The sequence below is a fragment of the Solanum tuberosum genome, unplaced genomic scaffold (assembly GCF_000226075.1).
Source record: "Solanum tuberosum cultivar DM 1-3 516 R44 unplaced genomic scaffold, SolTub_3.0 scf00204, whole genome shotgun sequence".
Taxonomy (NCBI): domain Eukaryota; kingdom Viridiplantae; phylum Streptophyta; class Magnoliopsida; order Solanales; family Solanaceae; genus Solanum; species Solanum tuberosum.
This window is the reverse complement of record NW_006239127.1, coordinates 816,204-837,230: the sequence shown is the minus strand read 5'-3', so window position 1 is coordinate 837,230 and position 21,027 is coordinate 816,204. Positions and strand designations below refer to the sequence as shown.

Sequence of the window (21,027 nt, the reverse complement as noted above, 5' to 3'; positions counted from 1 at the left end):
ACAATTAAATATTTGTGTACTTTGCTCCTGTTGAGTGGCTCATTGACACCATTGCTTATATTACAGATCCTGCTATGTATTTTTATAGTCATCTATTTATGCTTATGTTATTAAGGATAAATGATAAGATGTAATAATTTTCATTTTCCTTTACATTATTAATGTTTGTTACTACGTAATCTTGTATGTAAGATAATATGGTGTTTTAGTTTTAATGATTGATAGATTTTAAGTATTATTTTATAAATTTCATGATATTAAATTCCTGCACGAAGCACGGATAATTTTACTAGTTAAACATATATCACGATTCACAACCTGAAGAAATGACGTGTGTTTGAGCTGAAAAAAAAAGGAATTAGGAGACAAACAAATTAGAATACATCTTTATTATAAGGGCTACTAATTATCATTCCTTATTCAATACTAATTAGGCCTTATTTGTTTTAATAAAGAGTAACACAACAATTTTTAATACCTAAAGAAACTATCAATGATAGGCCAATATTTATGTTCCTATTATTTTTACTGATAGGCCAATATTTTGTTCCTTAGTTCGTTCTATTCAGACAAGTGCAGAATGAATTGAATAAAAGGAATTCAACTTTCGAGACTTCACATTGCAATAACTCAATTGTCGCTAAATATGTATTTTTAGCGGTAATTAGGGCTCTTTGTATATGTCACCAAAGCCTTTAGCGACATTGGATCTAATGACACTTAACTAATGCCGGTAAAGACTTTAACACTCTTTATTAATGTGTCTGTTTATTGCCGCTAAAAGTTATTTTTATCGTAGTATAGAGAAAGAATTGTACTACCATAACTCAAAAGCATCCATTAAACAATAAAAGTTGACATACCATAACTCAAAAGCATTCATAAAACAGTAAAAGTTGACAGGTCTTAAGCTAGATGACACATAAAAGCAAAGCATAATATCCAGGAGGAAATAAGACAAATTAAATATTTAAACTATCTCAATCTTCGGATAAGCATATGAGACTTGTAAACTTTCCCCAATGACAGTCTTGAGTGAGTAAAAACTTGGGATGTAGCTAGTCCCTGCAAATCCAAGGTACACTTTAACCTTCGTAAACTTCTTTTCTTTTGGGTTGTAAGAAACGACATGTGTGCCACGATACCTTTGCATCAATATTTCTCCATCTTTCCAAGTTGAGATTGGTATAAATCTATCACAACTGATATCTGGTTGAATAGTATCCTTCCAAATGCGATCTTTAGTCCAAGATTCAGCGATTCCATACTCTTTCATCCACCATATATCAATATACTCACTATGGTAAGTATCACACAAACATAGACAATTCCCCAACTCTACTAGTGTCAAGCCGTAGGATGAAGTTATCAGACCACGCGGGGCTAACATGGATTTCACCTCTTCTGTCCAACTGTTAAAGGAGTAAATGTTGTCATTTTTTTCCGAAGTCATCCAATGAACAACACCATTGACGTTACCCTTACAAAATAATCCGCATAGAGGTTCTGGAACTTCACCCACATTTCTCCATTTCTCATTAACTCCAAGAGTATAAACCTCCAACTCTGATACATGTGGACATCCCTCAAACTTACTAACTACTGATCTCAATACTTTATACTGTCCAGAGGTTTCACTGAAGCAGAATGCATAGGCAACACGCTGAATTCTTTTCTCCCATTTAGGCAATTTGACCTCGAAATATTCACCCAAAAGAGGATTGCTAATGTAAACCGAATGCTCTACGGCATCCCTCGAACCATTAAACAAACAAATGAACCCATTACATGAACTAATTAATGTCAAGTTTTGTGTATATAAAGTTGGGGGGAGGTGAAACCTAGGGCTCAACACAATGGTTCTGTTTAGAGGGTGAGAAACATCATCTTTGAGTTCCACAAGTAACCGGACTGAGTGATTTATCGAAAGCAAAATGCTGGGAAAGTAAGATGATCTTTTGTAATACATTTTACAAAACAAAGGGTCGGAAGTTAAAAGATGATACCAGAGTTTACAAACAATCTTACAATAGAAAATGGACTTGATTGGCAACCGTGAAAGAATGTCAACCATAATCACTATATGAAGGTCCATAATCCCCGTGACATGAGAGATTCTACTTTCTTCGCAATCTCCTTTGAAAAGCTTAGAGCTTTGGGCATCCATGATTGTCATTTCGTTTGAACAAAAAAGGAGCTAGTTTATAAGGTTTAGGTCTTATGGATTGACTGGACTTTCATATATAGTGTGATCCTCTAAAATGACTATAGAGGCTACTTTGAGTTCCACAATTAACCACACAGAGCCATTAATTGAAAGTAATTATTGAAATTTAACTAGCCGTTAGCTAATATTAGATTTTTTTCCTAATATTATTTCTTACACCGACTTAGTATTTAGTAAATAATGAAAGTCTAACTAGCCGTTAGCTAGCTGTTGGAGTGAATCTGTATCTATAAGGTATCACTTTGGAGACTCGAAGCATATATAATTCTTTTATATTCCCAATTTATAGCTAGGAGTTTTTTGTTCTAAGACCAAAGAAAGTAATGATATGTTCTAAAACTTCTAGATATATGTTATTGTCCATGAATGTGCTTAGCATTGGAATTGTTCAAGTATTTATTATAGGTTTATGAATTGAAAAGAAAAAAAGTATCTTCCAAAAAACCTATAATATAGAATTAAATTAAAAATGAATGTTATAATTCACATTCATGTATTTTGTATATTTCAAAACTTTTAACGAATGAATTTCAAAATTAATTGAAATACTTACTCTTACAATTTTCCATTTGTTTCTAGAGTATTCCTACACACTCCAATCGAAATTGATTTATAGACTTATTAAGAGAATATAATCTCATCCTTCTCTTTAGCAAGAATATTGCTAAATTTATCGATACTTTGTTGTAAAGGAGGATGAGATTAATTTCTCTTAATGAAACCATAGACTATTTGGTCGGAGTATGCAAAATTACTCTTGATGAATTCACCGTACTAAGTGCGAAGTGAAGGTCGTTTCAATAAGAGTTTTAACAGGAAAATCTTAAAGCACTTAGCTAGGAGGATTCAAGACACATGGTTGTAAGGTGTCCAAGGATTTTGATTTTCACCGAAACCTAGTGATATGCGTGGAGTATTTGTTTATTTCATTCAATGAACCACTTAGTTCAAGATCCGTTCACTAACCAGTCAATGATTTTTAAAAGTCTTCACTAGCTAATAGTTTAAGTCCAAAAGACACCATTATTGAAGCATGTTGCTAGATTAACGTCTCAAAATATTTTTTAGATTTTTCAAAGATAAAATTTCTTGAAACAAGTGGGGGTTGTAAGAGTTAGTGTTTCAATTAATTTTGAAACAAATTTATCCGTTAAAAGTTTTGAAATATAAAAAATACATGAATGTGAATTTTAACATTCATTTTCGTTTTAATTCTACATTATTGATTTTTTGGAAGATGCTTTTTGTTTAAATTCATGAACCTATAATAAATACAATCTAATTAAAAGTCTTTTCTTGCAAAACTACTTTTCCTTAATTCAGTTTCTTTTGTTTGTAAAAACAAGCACTCAAAAAATTAATTTTCCTTGGAAAAACATTTGAGAGACATTAATCAATTGATGAAATAATACAATCAAACACTGCTTACCCATTGAGGTTTTAGAATTTTGACATATTCATCAAAAGTAGGATTGCCAGTAAATTATGTCATTTCTTCGTGATCCATCCAATAAAGAGCACCATTGACATTACAAAGTTACAAGAACATCTTGTGCTCGAGCTCGTCTATGTTTACTCTGTTGCTATTATCTTTACCTATAGGCCAATATTTTGTTCCTTAATTAGTTCGTTCTATTTAGACAAGTACATAGTCATAAATTGAACCAAAGGAACGCAGATCTGACATAACTTAAAAGCATTTATAAAACATTAAAAGTTGAGCTAGATTACATGAGAACCATAGAAGAAAAACATAATATCCACGAGGAAATAAGACTAATTAAATATCTAAACTATATCAATCTTCGGATGAGTGTATGAGACTTGAGAACTTTCCCCAATGACAGTCTTGACTTAGTAGGCGTTTGGCCATGCAATACCATATCACGATATGGTATCATGAGATGAAATCAGCGTTTGGACATGTGATTTTACGCTGATTCCATCTCATGATTTCATATCATGAGATGTGATTCCATATTCTCCAAAACCCATGATATGGAATTATATGGGAATACGATATCATGATTTGAGATTTTTTTTTAACACAAAAATTGATCCACAAGTTTATATTTTGTTAAAACAACCCCACAGATTTTTGAAGCTTGGAAAAATAGCAAAATACTGAAACAACGCATGAACCATTATGATATTGACACACAAGTGAAAATTGTCATAGCTTGTACAGTGTTATATTAAAATTTGCGAAAAGGAGTAATGAAATATTTATGGTCTATGATCATGAAAATGTAGTTGCGGATGATATTAACCAAAAAATGACTCAAAAGCAAACAATGTCGGTTCTCTTCTCGGTCACATGATCGAGAAATAGCAAGTTCAACGTGAGGAAATTGTCATTATTATGTAGGAAGGATTATATTAAAGACTAGTTCACTACAATTTTATGTTCAATTTTTTTTATTGAATTAAAGTTTGATATAATAGTTACTTAAGTGGGAAACAAATTAGCTTTATAATAATTTATTATGCGATTTTATAATTTTTGTTTATTCGGTAAGATTGAATAAACAATTGGATTATTTTAATAGTTTTACAAGTTATGAGATTTTTTATGTTTATGAGAAAATATATAACACAAAAATTTCATATCGCATTTCCAAACAAAACCTCAATTTCATCTCATGATTACATATCACGATACCATATCATGATTCCGTATCACGATACCATATCGCATGGCCAAACGGGCCTTAGTAAAAACTTGGAATGTAACTAGTAATTAAAATAAAACTTATAGGACTTAAACTGGAGTTTGATCATATTATCCTTGATCAATCAGGACCGTTAGTTTCGTCAAGTAACTTTACAGCCGTAGATTGTTTTCTTTTTATCGCCTGACGGCTGTAAAACCCTAGCAAATGCCCATCTTCTTCCTATATAAACCCTACTATAAGTCTCCAGTTACCCATCAGCCACAGCGGATCTGAAGAAACCCTAATTCGCAGTGAGCCCCTTTTCCTTTGCATGTTCTTTTCAATGTTTAATTTCTTCTGTATCTAATGTTTGTTCTTGTGTAATCGAAGGTAAAGTAGAGTTACAATGGCGGTTCCTCTACTGAAAAAGAAGGTAATCAAGAAAAGGGTGAAGCAATTCAAGAGGTATCAGAGTGATAGGAGAATCACTGTGAAGGTGTTGTTCTATCATTTCTTAAACCCCCCTTTTGTATTAAGCTCATCTTTTTATGGTGACAAAAAGATAGGATTTTGTTGGTTTTTTGTATTGGAAAGGGAAAATGATGAGAGTTATTGTCGCCCCAGTCTTAATTTGCACCCAATATATTGGATTTGCAAGGTGGTGATTGACACATCATATCTGATTCTTCTTGAACAATAATGCGAAACTTTTTTTTGTTTGATTTTAGCGTTTTTCTTCTTATTTGTGGACAATGTGCTTATAAGATGTGAGGATGCTTATCCACCTATTCTGTAGAGTTCAATGATGAATTCAAAACATGCACTACCATCTGATCTTATAGCATTTGTCATCCTTTAAAGTTCTTGGGTTTCTGTACCTCTGTTTTTGTGATTTGGTTCAGTTTTTTCACATTAGGATGAAAATTTGTTTTTTTGCTTGCTATTATTATCTATTGAATTTTTGTTTGTTGGAAATGGAAAGTGATGATAGTTATTGTCGCCCCAGTCTTAAGTTGCATCCAATTTATTGGATTTGCAAGGTGGTGATTGACTCATTATATCTGATTCTTCCTAAGCAGTAATGTTTGTTTTATACTTGGTTTTTGTTTTATTTAATTTGATGCTAAGCTTGTTTGTGGAGACATGATATATGATGTGATGATGCGTATCCACCTATTCTGTAGGGTTCAATGATGAATTCAAATACATGCACTACCATCTGATCTTATATCACATCTCACCTTCTTTGATGTCCATTTTTATCTCTATTGTGATTTATATTAAAAGTTCTGCAGTGTTTATTCACTGATGCGGTCAATGATGATTTTTTCCCAAATTGCTGATTGACAGTGATTAATATAAAAGATCACCATCTTTCGGCTGAGATTGCATCTAGAACCAATTTGTGCACTATTTTCCCTTTGTTTTTAATCACTTCCTTCAATTTTCTATCAAATTATTTGTTGCCTATGGTATCTAATGTCCAGACTTTACTCTGTTGCTGGGTGTTTCGTTTTTACGGGCAGAAATTATACTATAGAGCAGGTCTTGCGACACAGTTGCTTCTTTATCAATAAGCTTTCTGTTACTTTAACCCTGCTTACATATCTTTTATTAAAGATGATAGTATTTTTTGGCGCAATAAAATCTCTGCAATGTTATTATTCTATTGTTTATAAACAGCATATTTTTAGTTTTAGCTTCAATGTCATTGTATTGTTCAGTAATAGTGGAAACCATTCTCTTTTTCGTGTTACATTAGCATGAAATTTGTTACCTTGTTTGTTGTGCTTATTTTGTTGATTTTTTGTATTCGAAAGGGAAAATGATGACAGTTATTGTCGCCCCAGTCTTAAGTTGCATCCAATTTTTTGGATTTGCAAGGTGGTGATTGACACATCATATCTGATTTCTCTTAAACAATAATGTTGAAATTTGCAATCGTTTAGCTATTTTCTCTTGCATCTAATCTTGTTTGTTGATGTTATGCTCATTAGGTGTGATGATGCTTATCCACCTATTCTGTAGAATTCAATGATGAATTCAAAACATGCACTACCATCTGATCTTATAGCATATCTCATCCTTTATCTGTATTGTGATTTGGTTTGAAAGTTCTAAAGTCTTTAATCATTGATGTAGTCAATGATGATTTTTCCCAAATTACTGATTGACAGTGATTAATATAAAAGATCACCATCTTTCGGCTGAGGTTGCATCAAGAAAAATTTGTTCATTATTCTCCTTTGGTTTTTAATCACTTCCTTCAGTTTACCTTCGCATTATTCTTCTTCTTTTGTTTTTAATCACTTCAGTTTACCTTCATATTATTTGTTGCCTATGGTATCTAATGTCCAGTCTTTACTCTGTTGCTGGATGTTTCGTTTTTACGGGCAGAAACCAACTATAAAGCAGGTCTTGCGACACAGTTGCTTCTTTGTCAATAAGCTTTCTGTTACTTTAACCCTGCTTACATGTCTTCTCTTAAAGGAGATTGTATTTTGTGGCATGATATATCTCAGCAATGCTAATATATATTATTTATAAGCAGCATCTTTTAGTTTTTTGTGAACATTATTATGAAATTTATTTACCTTGTTTGTTGTGCTTATTTTGTTGATTTTTTTGTATTGGGAAAGGGAAAATGATGACAGTTATTGTCGCCCCAGTCTTAAGTTGCATCCAATTTATTGGATTTGCAAGGTGGTGATTGACTCATTGTTTCTGATCCTTACCTAAACAATAATATTAAATTGGATATTTGTTTGGCTTTAGCTTTCCTTGTTTGATGCTAAGCTTGTTTGTGGAGTTATGCGAATAAGGTGTGATGATGCGTATCCACCTATTCTGGAGGGTTCAATGATGAATTCAAATACATGCACTACCATCTGATCTTATAGCATATCTCATCCTCCTTTAAGGTTTTGGTTTCCCCATTTTTATCTGTATTGTGATTTGGTTTGAAAGTTTCTAGTGTTAGTTATGCAGTCACTGATGAATTTTTCCCATAATTGCTGATTGACCAGTGATTAATATAAAAATATCACTATCTTTCGGCTGGGATTGCATCTAAGACAATGCTTTGCAATACTATTCTTCAATTTCTTTTGTTTAAAATTTTGTTGCCTATGGTATCTTATGTCCAGACTACTTTGTTGCTGGGTGTTTCGTTTTACGGGCAGAAATTAAACTAGAGAACAGATCTTGCGACACAGTTGGCTTCTTTATCAATAAGCTTTCTGTTACTTTAAGCCTGCTTACATCCCTTAAATCTTTCAACCTTTTCTATGTATATTTAGTAGTATTCAACACTTCACTTGATTATAGAGAAATTTTTGTTTGAGAACATTTGAAGAGTTTGATTTGTTTCACTTGCCTTCATGTGCGCTAGGTTTACTAAGTGGAAGTAATTTTCATTGTATTGTATTATAACAGACAAATTGGCGCAAGACCAAAGGGTATTGACTCCAGAGTTAGAAGGAAGTTCAAGGGATGTGTCTTGATGCCCAATATTGGATATGGTTCCTGACAAGAAGACTCGCCACTATCTTCCCAATGGCTTTAAGAAGTTTGTTGTGCACAATGCAAGTGAACTTGATATTTTGTTGATGCTCAACAGTTAATGCAAGAGAGCAAAATTCGTTTGCTTATTCCATCTTTGCTTACTTTGTGACCTCACTGTTAAATTCTTTCTCTTATTCACAGGACTTGCTGTGCCGACATTGCTCATAATGTATCCACGAGGAAAAGGAAAGAAATAGTCGAGAGAGAATCCCAACTTGATGTCGTAGTAACTAACAAGCTTGCTAGGTTGCGTAGCCAGGAGGATGAATGAGCTTTCTTGGTTCAAGGGTTGTCAACAGATTTTTGATACTGTAAAATTTCATTAGGTGTTTGTCATACTCAATACCTTGAGAATATATCCTGTATCTTATTTCAATAGGATAGATGTATAGGGTATGTTATTGTTTTACCCTATATATTCTGAAAAAAAAAATGCACTTATCTTTACTGTAAATCAATAATTTGAACAGTAAATTTAATTTAAGAAAACCTAGAGTTCATCCATAATCAACTGGCAAATGTGTAGCAATGTAATTTTTGGATGTACAATTAGTAAAGTAATAGAGTATAATTTTCTTCACTTTCTTGTAAGAACTAAATAATTATGGTGTACCTTTATTATGATACTCAAAAATACAACACTATAACCATGAAATATTAATGGTCATATATGAGAGGACTCTCGTCTGGACAAGTATTATCAATGCAACATGAATTATGCTTGAATATTACAGAAAGATCCACTTTCACATCCAATCAGCGGACTTTGCATCATTAATCAAATTCTACTTGCAACAAAAAAAAAAAAGTGTATCACTGCACATAGGACTTTTCAATCAGGAGAACTGAGGAGGTGTGTTCATGGATAAAAATCTGAGGTTGATGGGAAATTGGAAGGTTTTCAGCAGCAACAACACGAAGACAACATCAGCTATAGCAATGCTGATGGATCAAAGCCTTATATTCAATGCTAAGCAGATAACAGCTCCAATATATTTCAAGTGAGAGTCTCTTTTGTGTCAGCAGCCATGCAGGTATGATTCAAGTATCTTAAGGCTGAGGCAGGAATCAAACAACTACCGTTTCCAAAATTTGTGATAAAATTTCTTACAGGTGTATTTCCTGTTTGCAATGGCAGGAACATTATTGGCATATTCTATATTAGACGACTTTCTAATAATCTCTCCTCCCCCAACCCCCTCTCAGAGAGCAAGATTTCTATGACTTAAAGCTCCAATAATGAAATATATCTCTCTATCTGATCGCTGTTGGAAAGATCTGTCGATGGAATCTTCCTATGCTGATTAATGCAGAATAAACCAGGGGTCTCTATTTGCTGATATAACTTGGGAACTTCATCTACTGCACAATTAAGTACCAGCCGCTGACGAATAATTCTAACTCCAAGAATAGAAGATCTACAAGATTGACATGAGCTTATTAGTCTGTAGTGGTTGCCTCGACTTCAAGTATATTTGGTCAATCATAGGACAGTATCAGAAACATTTTAGACATGGCTTTAAGATCAGCTGCTATAGACATATGAAGCAGAGGATGCCAATATCTGATTTCTTCACGGGTAGCATGAACAAGAGGACCCTACTATATTGGTGCAAAGCATTTCAGAGTGTTGGCCCAATACAACTCTGGCAGTTTCCTAAAATTAAATGTGGTCCTGCTTCTGGTGAACTAATTACCAGACTCTGCTAACCATTTCCACAGTGATTATCAAAAGGATAATGCTACCAATAATCTGAACAAGAACAAAAGCCATCCCTGAAGTGATGAAAGCGGCTAGAATCTCTTACTATGATTTCACGATCAACAATTTTCGCTATGAGCTTGATGGCAGAATGACAGTCCCCACAGACACGCAGGTTCTTCATTACTGTTATAGCACTACCATGTGTTGTAATTAATGCAAAGCAAATAGCAAGCCTCTCACTATGATATGACAGCAGAACTTCCTTCTGTTCATCCTCTACGTCATGCAATGCATATCTTTGATCAGGGACATAACCATATTCCTTCAACTTTTCCGTCAACCATTCCAGCTTTTCGTATATCCCATCATTTAGAGGATGTGAAGTATCACCAGAAAGAAATGTATGCCGGATTCCCTTCTGATTAACCCAACTGCATCCTGGTTGTTTTGTGTTTCCTCTTCTTCTCATATTTCCTCTAACTCTTGCTACATCATTCCATCTACCAGAGAAGGCATAAATGTTAGATAGCAAAACATAAGCAGCACTACAGTTTGGGTCAAGATGAAAAATGTTTTCTGCAGCTCTTTCGGCCAGTTCTAAGTTTAAATGCTTCTTACAACCACTAAGCAAAGCTAACCATATTGACAAATTTGGTCTCATGGGCATGCTTTTCACCAAATCCTCTGCTTCATTTAACTTCCCACTTCTGCAAAGAATATCTACCATACAACTATAATGCTCAAGTGTCACTTCAATGGATGAACTTTGGGGGATATATTGAAATAAGCGTCTTCCTTTCTCTAGCATGCCAGAATGGCTACAAGCAGCAAGTAACCCAGTAAATGTAATATCATCCATATCAGCCCTTGAACGAACCATCTGGGCGAACAATGTGAGTGCCCAATTACCAAATCCATGTTGTGCACATCCAACGATGATTGAGTTCCATGAAACTATGTTTTTTTCAGGAATCTCCTTGAATGCAATGAGTCCATCGTCTATATTTCCACATTTTGAATACAATACAACTAGAGAATTGCCAACAAAGGCATCAGTGTTCAATCCTAGTTTGACTGCTACACCATGAATCTCTTTGCCAAGATCAATTGACTCCATTTCACAGGATGAATTTAGGGCACTAGTGAAGGAAGACTGATTCGGAAGTAGACCAATCCTAATCATGTCCCCAAACACTTTCAATGCTTCTTTGTGCTTATAATTCAAACCATACCCTGTCAAAAGAGACGTCCATACAACTATATTTATATGCAACCTCTCACTGAATACTTTAGAAGAATCATCCATGTGCATGCAATTAGCATACAATGTGATTAGTGAAGCAGTGACATAAGTATCATATAGATAACCAAGCTTCACAACACAGGCATGAATTTCACTACCTAGACCTAAATCCCTTGCATTAGCACAAGCTGTAATAACAGAAGCAAAAGTACTAGAAGTAGGTTCAATGAAGAAATCTAGCATCTTCTTAAAAATCAACAGAGCCTCATCACTCCTCCCATACTGATCAAGCCCACTAATAACCGACGTCCACGAAATCACATTCCTGTAAGGCATCAGCTCAAACAACTTAACAGCCTCCTCAACTCTTCCGTTCTCAAAATACCCATAGATCATAGCATTCCAAGCAGCCACATCCTTTTGTGGCACCTCCGAAAACAAACTCTCAGCCTCTTTAACCTTTCCAAACTTCAAAAACCCGCTTATCATTGTTGTGTAAGAAATTACATTTCTTTGGGTCATTTCTTCAAATAGCTTCAAGCCCATGTCCATATTTCCACACTCTACACACCCTTTAATCATCAAATTCCACATAACCGTATCTTTCACAGGCATTTTGTCAAACAGTGTCAGTGCCTCATTTAACCTTAGATTTTCAGCATACCCATCTATCATTTTGGTGCATAAATAGATATTTGGAGATGGGATTCTTTCAAAAAGCTCTTTAGCTTCATCAATTCTTCGGTTCTTTAGGTGGTCAGATAGAATTGAATAGCAAGTGGGGCTAGTTACTCTGAAGAATCTTGCTAAACCAATTAAAGATCTTGAGATATAGCAACGAGGAACAACATAATTAGGCATGAGAAGAAGCCAGTGAAGAAAGTTCACTATATGGTTTTAACGGTATTTTGAAGGCTTCAACGGTTGCCTCAAAGAAGAGGAAAAAAAAAAGACTTAGGCTGATAAATGACACTAACACTTACATACCAGTGTCATTTTTATGAGATTGACAGTGATGTTACACATTAGCGGGCTGAATGAAATTGAGGTTAGTATCTGTGGTCTCGTGTGATAAGAATGGGCTATCAAGACTTAAAAAGGTAATTAGGAAAGATAGAATTAGTAACGAAGATATTTGGGATAAGATGAAAATGACTTCCATAGTGGATAATATGGAGTCCGGAGCCTAAAGGGCAAAAAAAAATTGACAAAAATTTCAAAAGGGCACATCAATTTTTTTTTAATCAAAGGGGCAAAATCGCTAGTTGGGTAGCGATTTTGTTTTAACGCCGTTACTCCATTAAACAATCAAAATCGCGACCTACCAGCGATTTTGTCCAAATTTTTTTTCCATTTTTTAAAAGAACATCGCTGCCCGTGCAGCGCTTTTGGGGATTTTTTTTTTAAAAAAAAAAATCGCTGCTATGGCAGCGTTTTTATAAAAAATATATATTTTTAAAATTAAAATTATATTGAAAATCACTCCACAGATAGCGATTTTAGTAAAAAAAAAATAAAAAAATCGAGTGAAAAAAAATAAAAAATTGGTGAAATTATTATTTTTTAAATGGCTAAATTATTTCACCAAAATCGCTGCCAAGGCAGCAATTTAAATTTATTTATTTTTTTACTAAAATCACTACCTGCGAAGCGATTTTTAATATAATTTTAATTTTAAAAATATTTTTTATATAAAAACGCTGCCATAGCAGCGATTTTATTTTAAAAAAATAAAAAAATCCCCAAAAACGCTGTACAGGCAGTGATGTTCTTTCAAAAAATGGAAATTTTTTTTGGACAAAACCGCTGGTAGGTGAGCGATTTTGATTGTTTAACGGAGTAACGGCGTCAGAACAAAATCACTACCCCACCAGCGATTTTGCCCTTTTGGTTAAAACAAAATTTGATGTGCCCTTTTGAAATTTTTGTGAAATTTTTTTGCCCAAGGCTTCGGACTCGGATAATATGAGAAAAGTGAAATTAAGATGGTTCGGTCATGTGAAGAAGAGATGCCCGAATGCCCTATTGTAAAGGTGTGTGAGGTTGGTTATACCGCAATAGTAGGTCTAAGGAGAGGTAGATATATGACGAATAAGTATTAGTGAGAAATGATTAGACTGGACACACACCTATAACTTATCAAATACATGACTCTAGATAAGAAGTTGTGGAAGTCAAATTAGGGTAGAAAGTTAGTAGGTAGCGTCATACCAATTTCCTTCTCTTTATTGTTATTATTATTTTCTTGTTACCTTAATATTCGATTTTGGTATTACTCTTGTTCTTTGTTCCGATTATCATATTATTTCATATTGTTACTACTCCTCTCCCCTCATAATTTTCATATATGATTTGATATATTTTACTTGAGCCGAGGATCTATAAGAAATAATCTCTCTACCTTCACAAGATAGCTGAGTATGTTATTATACAATTTAAATTACCCTAAACCCTAAATTACACTGAACAACTTCATAGAAAATGACAAAAAAATTGTAATTTGAGGATAGATTTGAAGTAGTCCCTTAAATATAACTTTGAGTAGTTTTGGTTCTTAAATTTGTCAAAAGTGTACACTTTTGATCTCTGTTAAATATTTAACAAATGCTATCCTTTTTCTTCTTCAAAATTTCCATCTAATCTAACCGATGGAGTTTGCTTTGTATTTGGTGAAGACCAAAAATGCTCATTTTTCGCAAACTTAAAAGACCAAAATTGTCCAAGATTATATATTGGGGATTACTTTGAACCAAACTCAAACATAAGAGACCATTTTTGTCATCTTACCTAGCTCATTTTGTATGAAACAAAGAATGTTCCTTTTGAAATCAAAGAATGTACCACCTCAAAAGATATACTAAAAAATGTTTAGCTGGGAAAGAATCTTGGTTTTTGCTTCCTTCCCTTGATAAGAATCTTGGTTTTTTGCTCCCTTGCCTTGATTAGGAAGCATTCCCTTTACAACCCCACAAAGCCCTTTAGAACAAACAGCCTTACAAGAAAAGAACAAAAACCTTATGAGATTAAGGTATTTATAAAGACCCCAAAGAACTTGCAGACATCACATGCATTTGTACAACATAGTCTTCTTAGCCTTTACAAAACCATTGTTCAATTTTCATCAGAAAGAGATTTCAAGCCTTTATATCATTATCATTTTCAAGAACCAAGAATGGCTAGTGGGCAGATGAAACCTGTTGCATCTTTGCTTTTGGTCCTTAATTTCTGCATGTATGTTGTTGTTTTAGGCATTGGTGGTTGGGCTATGAACTTTGCCATTGATAATGGTTTTGTCATTGGTAAGCATCTTGTCAAAATCCTTATGTTCACTAAATTCTTTGTTCTTTTTATAAGAGTCCAGGTCGGTTTGCACGCACCACAACTATTGGCCTGATCGACAATAATTTTCACTACTAAGTTGGAGAGAGTAGTCTACTAAATGTTCTATCTTTTTACTAAATATAGTCGATTATTAAAGACTGATCATGGTGTGTGATTTTTTACAGGTCCAGGAATGGAACTTCCAGCACATTTCTCTCCAATTTACTTCCCAATTGGAAATGCTGCCACTGGATTCTTTGTTGTATTTGCTTTGATAGCAGGTGTGGTTGGAGTTGCATCTGTCCTCTCTGGACTTAACCACATTCGCCATTGGAACATCGATAGCTTACCAGCTGCTGCTTCTGCTGCTGCAATAGCCTGGAGTCTTACACTCCTTGCCATGGGGTAAGGCCCTGTCTATTATTTTCACTTAACGAAGATCTGAATCTGAATTTATCTCTCGACGCTTTGTGCTATTTGTTCCTTTTTATGCCCTATTCTACATATCAGTAAAGTAATGAAATTGTCATCCATGCAGCTTTGCTTGGAAAGAAATTGAACTCAACTACAGGAATTCCAAATTGGTATAGCACCCTTCATCTGTACACAAAGTTAAATCTATGCAAATTTATGAGAACTATTGACATTAACTCCTTTACAATTTTTGGATAATTTTGCAGAAAACAATGGAGGCGTTCTTGATAATTCTATCATTTACTCAATTGGTATACATAGCTGCCATTCATGGTGCTTCATCAAGGAGATAAATGAACTTCGAAGATAAATCGAATCGTGTGAAATGTATTGATTGAGTTTATTGTTTCCTTTTTTCCAATAGTCACTGTTATTATTCATTATTGTGTATACAAAGTTGGCCAGATGGCTGTTTGTATATCAACTATCTTCAGTAATCAAATTGTAAGAAATAAATAAGTGATGCACAAATATTACCCTTCATTGGCTTTTTCCCAGAAGAAAATTGGACATTATTAAGAAAAACATCATATATGTACATAACATATCTCCTGAATTATGAAAGTTTAACAAGGATTTACCTAATGCTGTCGAAGGGACACAGCCAGCAGCATTCACTCATTAACTTCAAAAGAGAAATCTCAAACAAACCTTAAATCTGATCTAACAGATACCATTTGAAGCATAGTTATTCTTTGGCAACTGAATTCCATGGAGTAATTCAAATCTAATCAAAAGATTGTGTAGCATATACAAACACTCAGCGTCAACTAGCATAGACATTCACCATCAGAAGGACCACACCAAATTTGGCAGCAAGGTTATAGGACCACTAGAATAGAAAACAGAAAAATAACCATCACCGGTGTCAAACTTAGTGAAGAGAAGTAAAAGGAGTGACTATTAATAACAAAGCTTTGAACCCAAAGGATATAACTATATGCTGGTGAAATTTTGGATGAATAACAATTCCAAGTGTCCTGTGCAAAAACATTAAGAAAGGCTCTTCCAACTCCCGGAGGAGCAGGTACATCACACCAATAGAACATACGAGAAAAAAAACTAACCACTGCAAAATACCAGGAAAGCAGCAACGAGACGAGAAGTTCTCAGCTGCTTTTTCAAACTAAACTACAAGTACTGAACATATAAGTTTCTATAACAAGACCCCTTGCAAAGACACTGTTCAAGAGAATGAAGGCAGTCATCAACTTCTAGAATTCCAAATGTTGCTACTCCATTCAACCAGCTTTCATGCTCTTATTCTGCATTAAAAAAAAGACGTTTAATCATAATCATAAGAGGATCACCAATGTCAATGCTATAGGTACAGATATTTAATTGCCAGAAACAATTAAGAGGGTAAATTCAATAGAACATTTATCAGGTGTTAGAGTATGAGTAGAAAAAGCTACGCAAACAAATAGAAATATCAAACAGTACAATATAGTTAAGAGTCTAGCATATTGCAGAACTTCAAAATGTCCAGGTTTCTCATAAAGATCCCTAAAGTAATCCAAATGCAGGTGCTCCAGTTAACTGCTAAATCATTGACAACATCAAGACAGGTGGAAATCATGCAAGAATTCAATGAGAGATAAGAGATGAAATATCTTCTATCTAAATCAAATTCATCACCATCATGCTCAAAGAACAAAAGTACTTCCGGGAAGGATGTCATTAGTACATCTATATTTCTTTTTTGATTCTCATGATGCTCAATGCATCAGCCTCAACAGTTGGCTTCATTAAGTTAGCTACCACATACACTTTTCCTCAGAGTAACTGGTAACTGAAAAATTGTTTGTTATATTTCTTGACGTCTTTTTTTCATAAAACTCTGCTGATTATTAGTTATTTGTCTTGCCATGCAAAAAAAGAGAAACAGAATATCCTACACTTCACATTTCTTCAGTGTCTCACAGCTAATAGTAGCAGTTCATAACCTTTTGTAACAAAGCATATTTTGCTTCATAAAGGCCTCAAAATGCTGTTTTCTCCACTCGTATGGTTTTAGCTTCCTCATGAAATCTAATCCCCATTGAATTTGACCAGGGGTACATGTTTGAGCTTTCACACCATTGCTGGAATATTTAACCAGCCAACACCTACCTGAAAGTGCTACCAGCATATCACTATATGTGAAAAGTACAAAGGTCCTTGGTGCATCCTACCTAATACCTTAAATTACTCTAATCTGGTGATCCTTGCAGCTGTTAATGATTTACATTAAGTTGACTAATAAACTGAGTTTTTCCTCACATTTAATCCAACAACTACCCTTGCTCATGAGCTTTATAACCATAAACAATTTTCTATACCAATCTGTAGAAGGTATGCCATTTCAAAAACTTTATGACTGCATGATTCACCATTGTACTCCTTCATGCAATCTTTTTTACGACACTTTATATCAAAACTGAATTTCACCTCATAAGTTCAAACACTTAAACTAAGCAAGATGTAACTGCTCCGCTGAAATACGGGGTATATTTACCTATACTTTCTTGCTTATTCAGCTAATCCCATGAGTTCTACTACCTCTGTCCTATTTCATGTAATGGTGTTTGACTGGCCACAAAGTTTAAGAATCAAAGACTTTTTCAACTAGTGGTCTATAAATCCCTTAACATTTGTGCGGCTAAAAATGATCTCATTAAAGATAAAATGGGAAGTTTAAAGTTAAATTGTTTCTGTATATAAAGGTGCCATTCTTTTTAGACGGACTAAAAGCATAAAATGGGACAGAGGCACCAATAAAAATCAAACCCTACTAAGATATACGACAATGAAAACAATCCCTCAATTCCAAACTACAGATTTGCTCCATTTGGAACTAATTTCAATGTTTAAAAACTGAAGGTTTTCAGCCGAAGATGTTCTCTATAATTTCTACCAACATACACGTCATAAGGCAAAGCTACTGTAGATAAACTTTTCTGGGCTGTCACTGATCTGCATACGGTTTTGGCTATCATGCTTTCTTCTTGCAGTTAATCCAAGCCACAAGGCAAAAAACAATTTTCAGACCAATAAACACCTAAAAACTGTGGCAACAAGATTAAAGTCAAGCATAAAGGATATCAAGTAAAACAAAACAGAAGAAGACCAAAAGACACATCCAACTGATGAAAGCTATACATTTTGTTCTTCTTGCAGACATACAAAAGGTAAAAGATAATGTGGTTAACAAACAAAATAAAGAAGGCTGATGTCTAACCTCAATTCATCTATTTGATCCTGCAAACAACTCAAACAAGCCACAGCAACTCTTCCAGGAAGTTGTTTGCACTGGTCGTGAAGGTAACGCTGTTAACTGTAAAAACAAAATAAAAGGAATTTAAAAGATTTACCACATAAACATGTGCTGCCAGATGTGATTAAGAACACTCTCCTATATGAATGACAGAAATAATAGAAAGATAAATAACCTGATGGTAATGGCATTCTCGAGCTGGAGATTCTTTCACATCTGCAGAAACACTAGCATCAATTTTAGGAGTACTGTGGGGTGCCTCTATTTTTTCTTCATTTTCTAGGGTTGCAGAAGCCTTTGCGTCTGTATTTTCTAAAGTATTACCACTTGATATTGCACTAGCATCGCATGATGCTGCAGTAGCTGTTTCATCTCTTTTCTCTGGTACTGTCTCCATCAGAACTTCTGAAATAGTGGCTTTGTCAACTATAGCACCCAAATTTTCCTTCCAATTTTCCACAACAGTATCTGAAGCTGTATCTTTCTCATCCACAACACACAGATTTTCTTCCCCTTTTTCCTTCACCACCGGTTCAACAGCAGATGCGATCACATTATCAGCATCTGAAGCACTTGTTGTGACTTGAACTATGTCTTCTGATATTGCAGCCTTATCCAAATCACATGCAGAGGTTGTTTCCACAAGGATATCCGCAACTTGTTCATCAGGCAAAGATTCATTATCTTTCACTAATTCAACAGCTGGAGCATCATCAACCACAATACTATTCTTATCAAGCAAAGATTCAATATCTTTCACTAATTCAACAACTGGAGCATCATCAACCACAATATTATTCGTACCAGGCAAAGATTCAATATCTTTCACTAATTCAACAGTTGGAGCATCATCAACCACAACATCATTCTTATCAGCAACATCATATTTTTCTACTGAGCTGCTGCAGCTGCTGCTGCTGCTGCTGGAACTCCTTTGCAACCCTCCTCGGTTAGATTCAATCATGGTTTCAGCATTCTCAACACTTATCTTCTGGCTCTCAGATTCACACTCAACCTTCAATTCCCTTTCAACCTGAACAAGACCTCCTTCTTCATTTCCGACAATCTCCACTTCCTTGCCTTCATGTTTCACCCCATTGAATTCATTCTCTTCAATTGACCGATCATGTGAATCATCCAATTGCTTCTCCCCATTTTCAACCTCTCCTTCAGTAAACTGGTTTTGGTGATTCTGATAATCTTGAGATGCAGGGGAACTACCCTCACTATCACTCTCTTTATCATCACGCTTCAGATCCTCCTCACCTGCCATAGATCCATCCATATTGATTCAATACCAAACGAAGCAGAATGTCACAAGTTAGCAATACCCATCAGCTTTAATGACCCACAAATCAAACTTAACAACTAAAAAGTAAGCAATAATGGAAGTAACATGGGTTGGTGGGTCATGAATGCTCCCACCAAAAACACTTATGAAACAAACACACTATACAATCATCTAAATACACACTTCAATCAAGAAACATACCAATACGGAGAAAAATATAAAACACAACAGGATAAAGTAAACCAGACCCACCAATCAAAATTGGAAAACAGATCACAAACTGTAAAGTCCTTGAAGATTTGGGGGGAAAAGCGCACATGGGGATGTCCAAGATTGATTAAAAAACATAAAAAGTTCATTTTTTTTTCAACCCCAAAACACCAAAAACAGCAAAACCCCAATTAGTCATTACAGAGTATGAAGTAAGGTACCAGGAAAAGAACCGGTACTGCGGGAAGGAGGTTCTATTGCTTGAACCTGCTTCTTTTTCTTAGCAGCTTTTCGCTTCTTGGCACCTGAAGGCATGTTTTGGGTTTATGAAACTAGGTGATTACTGTTGCTCTGTTTTGCAAGAAATGGGATCTTTTGGTTCTGCTTCAAAATCTGAAATTGAAGAATCTTGTTCTTGTTTTAGCTTTGTTTTTGTGGGGGATTTTGAAGTTTGGTAGTACCAATGGAGGAGTGAGTAACAGATGGGTATTGGGTCCCCTCTGTTTCTATGAAAATCAAACGAAGCGTCACTCTGTGTGTGGTGTGGACTGTGAGGCTGTAATATTATATTTATATTTCTTTTTTCATACACAGATCAGCATTTTCATTTTTATGACACAAAAATATTTTCTAAGTTTTTTCTTTTTGTCCTTTCTTTAGTCTCATAATTTTGTACTGTAGGTCTGTAAATTGTTGCGTTATGACACACCTCTTAAGAAAAATATATAATAATATAAATTAACGATTTCTTTTGTTTATTTCTTTAAATATGACAAAAAATATTTATTATTCACTTATTTTAAATTATGAAAAAGAAGTTACGACAATTCACTTAAATGTACATGGACTAGATGGAGTATAACATTCACCGTTTGGGTCCTTGTTGACTTGTACATCTCTTATGTAACTATTGAGAATTAATTTCTAATAACTCTCGTAGGTTGGATATGGAAAAGATAGAGAAGTATACTCATAGAGGTGTTTTTTATAAACCTAAATAAAATTGATAAAAATGAAAATAGTATGATAATTGAAAGTACAAAAATTTAGATAGTAATTACGTTTGAAAAACAATAAACACG

At 34.4% G+C, this 21,027-nt stretch overlaps 4 protein-coding genes and 1 long non-coding RNA gene across 5 annotated transcripts; 2 read left to right on the top strand and 3 right to left on the bottom strand.

Moving 5' to 3' along the window:
- Positions 1 to 970: 970 nt before the first annotated feature.
- Positions 971 to 2,176, bottom strand: LOC102603880 (F-box protein At3g07870-like). Its single transcript, XM_006355570.1, has one exon. It carries the CDS (start codon positions 2,174 to 2,176, stop codon positions 971 to 973), a length of 1,206 nt encoding a protein of 401 aa, XP_006355632.1.
- A 2,938-nt stretch (positions 2,177 to 5,114) lies between these two features.
- Positions 5,115 to 8,580, top strand: LOC102586976 (uncharacterized). The gene is made up of 3 exons (XR_367929.2): positions 5,115 to 5,192; positions 5,272 to 5,377; positions 8,317 to 8,580. It is a non-coding gene; the product is annotated as an uncharacterized lncRNA (long non-coding RNA).
- Positions 8,581 to 9,250: 670 nt separating this feature from the next.
- On the bottom strand, positions 9,251 to 12,413 carry LOC102603541 (pentatricopeptide repeat-containing protein At5g46460, mitochondrial). Its single transcript, XM_006355569.2, has one exon. The coding sequence runs from the start codon at positions 12,252 to 12,254 to the stop codon at positions 10,188 to 10,190; it is 2,067 nt and encodes a 688-aa protein (XP_006355631.1). The 5' UTR covers positions 12,255 to 12,413; the 3' UTR covers positions 9,251 to 10,187.
- Positions 12,414 to 14,468: 2,055 nt separating this feature from the next.
- LOC102586633 (uncharacterized) lies at positions 14,469 to 15,671 on the top strand. The gene is made up of 4 exons (XM_006355521.2): positions 14,469 to 14,692; positions 14,900 to 15,119; positions 15,253 to 15,298; positions 15,395 to 15,671. The coding sequence occupies exons 1-4, from the start codon at positions 14,566 to 14,568 to the stop codon at positions 15,479 to 15,481; spliced, it is 480 nt and encodes a 159-aa protein (XP_006355583.1). The 5' UTR covers positions 14,469 to 14,565; the 3' UTR covers positions 15,482 to 15,671.
- Positions 15,672 to 16,066: 395 nt separating this feature from the next.
- Positions 16,067 to 20,501, bottom strand: LOC102586072 (uncharacterized). Its single transcript, XM_006355519.2, has 4 exons — positions 20,167 to 20,501; positions 18,620 to 19,710; positions 18,409 to 18,504; positions 16,067 to 16,453 (listed from the first exon to the last, which is right to left on the bottom strand). Exons 1-3 carry the CDS (start codon positions 20,258 to 20,260, stop codon positions 18,415 to 18,417), a joined length of 1,275 nt encoding a protein of 424 aa, XP_006355581.1. The 5' UTR covers positions 20,261 to 20,501; the 3' UTR covers positions 16,067 to 16,453; positions 18,409 to 18,414.
- Between the last annotated feature and the right edge of the window lie 526 nt (positions 20,502 to 21,027).

Bases quoted from the DNA above. Each gene is read 5' to 3' on its own strand.
- LOC102586633 (XM_006355521.2), top strand. From the start codon at position 14,566: ATGGCTAGTGGGCAGATGAAACCTGTTGCATCTTTGCTTTTGGTCCTT. The intron at 15,120-15,252 runs GTAAGGCCCTGT...TCATCCATGCAG, and splicing joins CTTACACTCCTTGCCATGGG to CTTTGCTTGGAAAGAAATTG. The intron at 15,299-15,394 runs GTATAGCACCCT...ATAATTTTGCAG, and splicing joins ACTACAGGAATTCCAAATTG to AAAACAATGGAGGCGTTCTT.
- LOC102586072 (XM_006355519.2), bottom strand. From the start codon at position 20,260: ATGCCTTCAGGTGCCAAGAAGCGAAAAGCTGCTAAGAAAAAGAAGCAG. The intron at 19,711-20,166 runs GTACCTTACTTC...GATCTATGGCAG, and splicing joins CAGTACCGGTTCTTTTCCTG to GTGAGGAGGATCTGAAGCGT. The intron at 18,505-18,619 runs GTTATTTATCTT...TTGTTTTTACAG, and splicing joins GAGAATGCCATTACCATCAG to TTAACAGCGTTACCTTCACG.
- LOC102603541 (XM_006355569.2), bottom strand. From the start codon at position 12,254: ATGCCTAATTATGTTGTTCCTCGTTGCTATATCTCAAGATCTTTAATT.
- LOC102603880 (XM_006355570.1), bottom strand. From the start codon at position 2,176: ATGACAATCATGGATGCCCAAAGCTCTAAGCTTTTCAAAGGAGATTGC.